The following is a 9,694-nucleotide window of genomic DNA, read 5'->3' on the forward strand; positions in this document are numbered from 1 at the left end:
AAAAACACTCATGAACACATGATTGCAAACAATATTAAAAAAGGCACATAGTGTGGTTCTATGAGACGTAAAAACCCAGGGAAAGTGTTTGCTTAGACCTATTTACTTGGTTTGTCCTTCGTACATCAAGCTGAACACTTCCCCTGTGGTTCATTTTCAGTTTCTCATCAACCTTTCCTGATTTTTTTTTTTTAAATCAAGCAAAACATATATATATACATATACTTTATAATTTATATATACCTTATAATTAGGTATACTCCAGTGATCAAATAATCATTTTGGTCAATCCACTTCATTTGACATTATTGTTATCATAGCTGATTACAAATTATTTTATACAAGTATTATATTATACAAGTTTACAATATATTAATACAAGTAGCTATTAATCACTGCTTCAATCCCCATCGTGTTTGTTTCTGTATATGCTTGTGCAGGTATGTGTGATAACATGCTCTCAGAGGTAGCTTGCATGAATCTTACAGTTTTGGTCAGCCATTTATTTGTTGATGTTTCCCAGATATTGTGAGTGATTTTGTAAGAAACATTTTTTTTCTTACTTGACATATCATTGATATTTAATCATCATTATCCTTCAATTTTCCCAGACTCGCTGACCCAAGACATTGAGCCTGACCGCAATAGTGGCAGAACAGATGCTGAAAGGACAATACAAGGTACATGTTTTGAGGAGGCTATAAATCTAGTGTCTGCTGCAGTATAAGAGCTTTAGTTTAACTCAGCCTGCTGTTCAAGCATGCAGCTCACCATCTGGGGCACTCTCCAAGATCAAGAAGAAGGTCGAGATCATTGGCTTTAATAATAAGTACAGTTTGGAAACATTTTGAAATGAATAGTCCATTGTGTTTATGCATTAAAAGAAGAGACTGTACAGGATGCTTTTTTTCCTTAACTATACACCATATGATAGATGGTGTAAGCCAGATTTTTATTGTGGCACAAAAACATATATGTTAATAGCAAGGGCGAATTTTACATGAAAACACTCTGCACTCAAGGGAAATGAAAAATGTATGCAGACAGGTGCATTAGCCTCTGAAATAAGGACAGAAACACAAAAGATGTCTGCACCATTCACCAGAAAGGATTATCGACAACCAATTTTGTCATTCTAGTATTTTGTTTATATTCATTGGTTTTCTGTGTGTGTGAGAAACACTGAAACCAACATATTCGGGCCTGTGTTGTCCTTAGTGCTTTATGTTACAGTACGGCGTGTTGAAAACAAAGCATGAAGGAATAGGGGGCTGGCACCTGGCATATGCAAAATATGTTGTTACGAAGGGCCCCGTGGATACCAGGGGACACCCTGACAGCATTGTTTTATCGATTGCAAATTTTTATTTTTTAGTTATTTACTTTTTGAAGTGCAAAAATCCTAAAATGAAGAAGGGGCCCCTTCTGAGGGACTGACATCTTCTTACTTTCTGCCTTTGATAACTAACTAGGAACACCAGAAACAGCAGTAAAAACATCAGTTCTAACCTTAACTATGATGAACTATCAGGTATGTATAAAATGCCCCTCAGCCAATTTTGGGCTAGAGTTACTTGTAGCTCCCCTTAGTCAGTCTCATATTATAGTGTATTACATCTTTCACATGCAAAAAGAGGCAAAATCTTATGTTTACCTGCACAATGACTCCCCTTCCACAACTGAAAACTAGTATAGCCAATATGAGCATTGTGCCACTGAATATCATTATCACCATGTCGTCTAAAAAGATGCATCCAGCCAACCACGAAAAAAGATAAGAGGTATTATCGGCCAATTTGTTCATTCTTAAAATCTTTATGGTGTCGTTCACAGACCTATTTGCCATTCTGTAGCAATGCTAATGTGTCATTGTCACCTGACAATAAATTGCTTGCTAAAAAAATGTAGATACAACATTTTGGACAGTTATATTAGAGAATAGAGTAATATTGTTTGCAGTTCATTGAGTTATGTTTCACGTTCTTCAGATTAAGTTCTTGTGAACAATAGGGTGGGGTGTAGGCCCACATGAGATCTTGCATATGGTCCTGAAAAAGCTAGACTTGATAAGAAGACAAAATTGGTTTCTGATAATCATTTTTGGCAAAGACCACGTGGAAACATTTCTGTCTCTGCTTCTTTTAACACAGAAAAACAGGGCTAATACAGAAAAGCATTATCAGGGCCCATTCGCAGACTTCCATGCCTCTGTCTTCATACAGACTATATAATACGGTCCATGTGATGTGTTACAGTGGGAAGTAGACGTGCACACCCTTGAGGTGTGCTGTCAGTAAAATTGTCCTGAATTTCACCCACTCTTAATATGAATAGAAATTTTACTCGCTTGCTACGTGCTCCTGTACAATTTGCTCTTCAGTTGTGCTTGTTTGATTTTCCGGTAAATACACTTTCTTTTCTACATTTTTGCTCTGACCTTATTTCTCAAAGTCTTCACATTATCGCGTAAGCATTTGTTAAAGGTAACAAACTGAGATGGAAATGAACTGTACTGTGCAAAAAACACTGCCAGCAGTGCTGTCTTTCCCTTTCCTGTGTGTGAAAACTTAATTTGGGTTAAGTTTGAACTTGTTCGTGTATTATTTTGCTATTAGTGTTTATGTTTACTGTTCATTGATGTTTGTCGAGTACTTTCGGCCATACACATTAAACTGGCATTTCCCAATACACTCACCCACTAAAAGGGCTCATCAAGTTCATTTACTCTCATCTAAGCATTAAACTTTCAAACCATATTCATGTAAAGCTGTGAAACAGAATAAATATTGTAATTACAGTAGTATTTTACTAATACTAATTTTGTGCTCGTACAAAAGCAATGATCAAGTAAAGTATATCTTTTTCTGTGGAGTTGCCTGTTAACCTTGCCTTATAGTCACCTTATTATACTGTATTGTTTTAATTTGCTATTAAGTGAACAAAAGTTGAGTCTGGCAGTAATACCAACTAAGCTATGAAAAATATATTAAATTAATTGTACATTTTAATGGCTTCAGAAAGAATATGCACGTAAGGTAGGTGATTTTTTTTTTAAATGGTAGAAGGTCCAGAAAGGCAGGTTAAAACTGAAATGACAATTTAACAGTACTGTCTGTTTTTATTCCTCAGTGTATGGGCACAAGGAAACAGATGCTTTATATGGAGTCAGTGATTAATCATATTTATGTTAAGAACATGCATTTACATTTGTTGAGCTTGCATATTTAGTCCTAGATGGCTGCTGACATTACTTTACTTTCACCCAACTTAATGTATTGTTTCAATTTCCTCCCAATTAACAAACATTGAGCCCAGCAGTAATGCCACTTGACCTATCAAAAACCAAATGTATTAATGCAATTACAGATTTTAATGGCTGGATAATGAATGTACTTTAATCAAAGGTAGTCTTAATGCCGTGTAATTCTAGACAGTCCGTAATGACATATTAAAACTGAAAAGGTAATGTAACATGATTGCACGTTCATATTGTTCAGCAAACAGGTACAGTTCTAACAGGAAGCTTAACATACAGTCAGTCATTATGGAAGCTTAACATGCAGTCAGTCATTATGCATACTTGTACTATATGTATGAAATAGTGGAGCTAGAAAAAGGTGCATTACACAATGGTATTAAAAGATATGCTTTAATACGTTCAAACTCCCACTCAGATTCAGTCCAGCAGCAGTGCTCTTAGTCATCAAGTCATGAGTAACAAATTTATACAAATTCTGCATTTTCTGTGTTTCTTACTGTACATGTTGTCGGAATTGCAGTGGGTGCTGCGGTCATAATATTGTTTAGAATACAAAAAGTTACTTTGGCGGGTGTGGTGTGTGTTTTGCTTAGGTCTGGGCCTCATACTCAGTTGTACATCATGAATCTGCACAAGACTGTATATATGTTAAACAACTCTATTTATTGGATAAATATGAAAAGGAATTTTTCTGGGAGTGAGATAAGGGGAAATCTGTATAATAGTGTAATTCATGTTAGTTTTTTTGATGGTGTTAAACACAGTGGGACTATGGAAATAATTTTGGACTGTTTGAAGCAATATTTAGACAGGACTTGCTCTATTAAGTCAAATTATGAAAATCAGACTTTTTTAAGCCCAGAGTGCATCCAATAATGTTTCACGCTATGTGAAGAGGAACTCCTTATAAGGATAATTTCTGTCTTTAGGCCCGGCAGCAGCCTGAAAATGCTACCCTTATCATTTTGAGTGGTCTCAAATTCCTTTTAAAAATACCCCCTCCTAAATCACTATCAAATTGTGGGAAATTGCATGGAAATATTCAATAATCTTTGAAAACCCCTTAACTCATTTTTATTAGCCTGCTTGGGAGAAATCTTTGGGAATAATAGAACTGAGCTTTTTATATCTTAAAAATGTGAGATTTCTGTTTAAATTTTGATGAATATTTTATGTCTTATGAAGAAATGTGAACATTGAAAAAAGGAAAATCGTGTATTTGTGTGTGTAATATTATACATTGGATTTTGTGCAATGTATATTTAGTGACTGTCATTTAGAAAGAAAATATGTAAGCCAGAAATTAATCACAACATTCTTTCACATACTTAAATTTATCTGATATTACACTTATTATACAAGTCATTAGACATTCTATATGTTAATATGAGGCATACATTTACACTTTATCTTGTTGTGAAATACATGTCCTTCTTCAAGTCTGCATTTAACAGGTGTTGCATAAAATTCTTATTGCATTTTTATTTTGTTTTCAAAAATGAGAAAAAGAAGAATTGGAAAATATATCCTATCTGAAGCTGGATATACAGCAGTATTCTCCAAATGGGGCTCTGTACAGAGACTGGAATAAAACTGAATTTAGGTCTAAATATTTTTGCAGTTGTATTTTTGTATTTGTCTGTTCTGTTTGGGGAGTTTGACCATCATATGCATTAGTTACAAAGCCTGCCATTTTTTGGCACTCAAAACACCAACAGTCATTGTTCTGAATATAAACTAGGGAGGATAGTTTATCAAAGAGAACATGTGTTTGTCTGTTGAATTATAACCACTTTTGTCAGTAATCCATGTCACCTTGGGTTGTTGTGCAACTATGAAGGCTGCATAATTACCCACAAATGGCAAAAACTCCATAATATCAATAAAATGCACACGTACATTTACAGAAACCAATCCCCAGCACATTTATTTAGCCCCCCCCCCCCCCCCCCCCCAAAGCCCTGTGTAATATTTTTTTGCCTTGCTACTATGCAAAAAAAAAATTATTAATGTAAGCATCATTTTAGAGAACTAATTATTTCTATTTGTCTTGTGTCACAGTTTCTAATTCTGCTACATTAACACAGTCTGTGTTTATTAATTGCTTTTTCAGTGTTTGAATCCATTCCAAGAATGAGCTTGCATGTCTTTTCAGGCACCAGGCGTCTAGGAGTGCATTTTGCCACTAATTCCTGGTGATGCTATACATGAATATCTGTCCGGTATCTCTCCTGATTTCTGTGGCTTGCCACTTGATGTGTTCTGCAAGTTTACACGACCCTGTGAGGAGAGATAAAGTTCTTTGTTGCAAGATTAAACATCAAAACAGTTAAAGTGAAATTAAAATTAAATGAATGAATCTCAGTGAAGCAAAAAGGCAGTAATTAATGGCTCCCTTAATTGTCTTCATAAAATATTTGCATGGGCATAATTTGCATAATTTACATGTATTAATTAATCTTTCAAAGGAATTTTATGCTGAGAGAGGCCAAAAATTCCCTTTGTTTTATTTAGCATCTAATGAAATATTTATCTTCTTTAATGAACTTTTCATCTTGATTTGAATTTAAAAATGCTAAAGTTTTAACATATTTTAATGAGGGTTTTCTTTCATAAAACAATGTGGCAACCATCACACATTTTTCTTACCAGAAAATTGATATCAGATGTTTCATATTTCATAATACTTTCCATAACCCACTTTGCGGAAGAATGACAGCCAAGCTTTTATTTATTTAATTAATATGTCGTATTAGATCAGCTATATGAGGTGAGATATAATGCTGTATGTGTTTATATGTGTCAGAGACATTCCAGGCTCTATCTTTAATCTTCAGTCAAGCTACCTGTCCTTTAAGCCTGTTGTGTTGACCCCTGCAAATACAACTCATCAGTGCAGAAGTGTACATGGTAACTCATTCTGTAACGATTGTTAACAAAAAATCTGTCATTTTTTGTACAGTGCAAATTACATGTCCGTTATGGTTCTAAGTAAAATTCAAAATACTGAGGAGTCCGAGGGTTCTGATGATCTGCATTGGTCTGAATATTCCCTTTATGTGAGACTTTAGATTTATGAAGGCTGTAATTTATCATGGCAACAATTTTAGTTTGTAGTAATATTACTAAATTTAAACAGACTTGGAATTTTAGCCCTTTGTTTCATGGATTTATTGTATACTATGTCTGATTTGATGTTTCTGTTTAATATGGGCTAGGTATTTTACACTTACCACTGAACCTATAAGTGAGAATCTGACTATAATATCATAGTGAGTATCTTAATTCTTAATTATACCAATCTTAGGGCTCAACGTAAGGGAGAGTTTAGTGTGCGGGCAAATGAGTGAAGTAGTTTACTGTACAGTAGATCAATAGCGGAAAGGCTAAACATGATATTCAAGAACAGTGTGTCACCTGAATTAGCTCAGTCTTCTGCTTTATGCCACATTGACACGTAGTGACAAAGCCTGTAAATCAAAGGGGGTAGTGTCTCCACCTTTCAATTGAATCTTTTCAATGAATATGAATGAACTGAGTATTAGACAGTATTTGTAAATGTGTAAAGCAGTCTTTGTGCCTCAGTCTTAACTCTGAATAACAAATGCATTTTTTCATTGCTGGGGCAACATTTTGTTTATTTCAGCCTTTAATAAGGGGAAAATCATGTTTTACAAAAAGAAATGCTTCTAAAAATAAAATATTCAAAATTAGGCAAAGTGCTAAACAGGAAGATTGAATTGCATCCTAAGTGCATAAAGATTCCAATTTATGAATTCAAGTGCCTAGGTACAAAGGCACCACAAATTACATCGATTTTCACAGAGGATGCAGGTCTTCAGGATCTGAATCCTGAGCAGAGTGACAAACAGCAAGATTTTGTCACCTGCCACAGTGTCAATGCCAAAGCAGCTGTGGTGGAGTTGGAATATGTTGCACCTTGATTCCATCCATGTTGCAAGCCATGCAGTGACCCAGTGTTTATTTTTAGCGACACGTTCACACTGTAATAAGTTTAACACATAATTCCATAGTGTTGCTTGAATAGAAATGTCCTCAATGCAATGCCTTAGAGATTCAGGTCTACTGGCTGTAATTAGCTCCTGTGTTTGTGTTTTCCTGCAACTGCCTTTGTTCCTCTTGTCCAAAACAGAGCACAACATAACAGTTGCTGGGTTTACAGGGTTGCTAAGTCAAATAAATAGCTAAACGTGCACAATGAAGAATGGGATGTTGAAATGGAATTCTTGAAAACAATGCCAAACATGTGACAATGACTGTCTGAATAGATCTGGCTTCATCTTCCTCTGTCTTTGTGTTAGTGGAGACCCACAGAACCGCTAGCAAAAACAGCAGGAAAAAGGATCATAATCGGGACAATCATCATTTGCGTTTCAAGTCAAAGGTTTCTGTAGCCTGTAAGCCTTGTGGACCAACTGCTGTTTGTTCTCAGATATTCGCTCTGTCCTCATTACAGAAATAGTTATGTAAAACACACTGCCTCCGCAACCTATCACCGCTTTACTTTTTTCTTCTTTTCGGTGTTCATTTCCTTTTTAAATTGAATTATTTAGATACACCACCAGTGAGAGGAAGGGCTGCTTACAGGCTGCAGTGGAAGTGTTCTTCCACAGAGGAAATGTTAGGGTAATAAACGTCAGACAAGCTCCCGAGCCGTGCCTAACAGATGCTTTTACCAGCTCCGCGGCGGAGCGCGTGCGCTCGCTCAGGCGTGCAGGGATACGAGTGTTCTTTGAAAATGGACAAAGCTCGTTAGATTACAGGTGTCTGGAGATAGCATCTTAGAAGAATGGCGGCCATTTTTATTTCCAATAATCACCACTTCCTCTGAGGGGAATGTCATTTATTAAATGCTTTACATCACCGGCGCAGTGCTGCGTTCAAACACACGAGTCAGGAGAAATGTCTTAAACACATGTGACATGCTATTGTGAGGTTCGGGGCACAAGATATCATGGCGGCTCCTTACACTTCTCCATTTGTAAAATATGAAATATGCATGCGTTGTATCTTCATGTGGTTGTCACTGTGTTTTAAATGTTTAAATTCGCCTTTTCTTGCAACAAATGCCTTTACAGATACAGTTTGTGCTTTTGTCCTACATTGGATATTTTGCCCCAATATTCTCAGGGGAAATTTAGTCTTCCTGGTACACATTTCCACCTTAATTTTGAATAACAGAACTGAAGAGGTGTTACCTTTGTTCCAAGTGCACTTTCATGAATTCAGCATGGAATCGTTTCCATGAGCAATCAATTGCCTGTCATTGAGTAATTTTTTTTTTGTGATCTTGTTTGTTTATTTGTTTGTTTACAGATGGAAGACTTTTTTTGAAAACCACAGTGATGTACTGATGCCACCGCAGAGAGAGAAGATGGAAGATCAATCAGTTGAAGATTCCCAAGAGCCTTCCACCTGGCTGTTGTAGTCACAGTACCGACTCGAGTTGCTACTAGCAGATCCTTGGAAGTGTTTATGTGTAGCTTCAAGCAGAAGGAAGATTGTGTCTAAATGTAAAATTAGAACTGTTTTTTTCCTACAGATTTCAACATCACACAGTTAATGCAAAACCAGGCCTAGCATGTACATTATGTGAGAGGGCTCCTGTTCTGAAGGCTTAGCGATTGAGCACAGATGAATAAAGTATCAGGATCTACACTGGCAGTAATACTTCAAACAAATTCACAGCACTGAAGATTTTTATACTGTATTTAAACCAGCGAGAAAGCTTTGAAAAAGGAATCTGATTCAGAGTTTTGTGTTTTGTATTCTTAAGAAATGATTAACTATTATAGTTAAAGTCCAGAATTATACAAAAATCATAGCTTTGAGAGAGCTTCTGAAAAAAAATATGTGGATTTAACTATTTGTTGATAAAAAAAGACACAACTAATATTTGATTTAAATGTTTTCTAAATTAGAAGAAAATACAATCCAACTTCCTTTTTACCATTGTTGTATATAACAGAACAGAAGTAAGGTTGACTCACTCTATCAAAAAAAGAAGTTAATATGGTATGTGTATATAAATTTAAGAGATGGTATTGTGTATGCAGTAGATCTATTAGGAAAAAAAACAATAGAAACATTTATATTGAATTTATAGTATTGTTTTTTTTCTTTTAAGCCATCATTCTGTCAAATAGCTGCCATTTTAGTTGAAAGCATGCAGGCATGTAAATGTTTGTCCTGGAGTTGCAACATTTAATGAACTCTATTTTCTGCTGAAAATATATTCAGGGGATGATGCAATCAAAGCCCAAAGTTGTTTGGCCTTAACTATCAATGACAGATTTAAGGTAGTGTTTGTTTGTTCCTCTGCTAATTCATAGTTTTTGTTCATTCTACCTTGAAATAAAATTAATATGTTGTGTAAGTTTTGACAAAAAATTACCATACCTTTAAGTCATTGTT

General features: G+C 35.4%; 1 protein-coding gene across 1 annotated transcript in view; it reads left to right on the forward strand.

The window, feature by feature from the left end:
* LOC118786008 (dachshund homolog 1-like) overlaps positions 1–8,997 on the forward strand; it is a 142,987-nt gene extending 133,990 nt beyond the window's left edge. The window contains exons 10-11 of the mRNA XM_036541002.1: positions 612–680; positions 8,597–8,997. Coding sequence (XP_036396895.1) covers positions 612–680; positions 8,597–8,634 — 107 coding nt within the window. The 3' untranslated portion in view covers positions 8,635–8,997. The remainder of the gene's footprint in view (positions 1–611; positions 681–8,596) is intronic.
* The last annotated feature ends 697 nt before the right edge of the window (positions 8,998–9,694 follow it).

The sequence above is a fragment of the Megalops cyprinoides genome, chromosome 11 (genome assembly GCF_013368585.1).
Source record: "Megalops cyprinoides isolate fMegCyp1 chromosome 11, fMegCyp1.pri, whole genome shotgun sequence".
In the NCBI taxonomy this organism is placed as follows: domain Eukaryota; kingdom Metazoa; phylum Chordata; class Actinopteri; order Elopiformes; family Megalopidae; genus Megalops; species Megalops cyprinoides.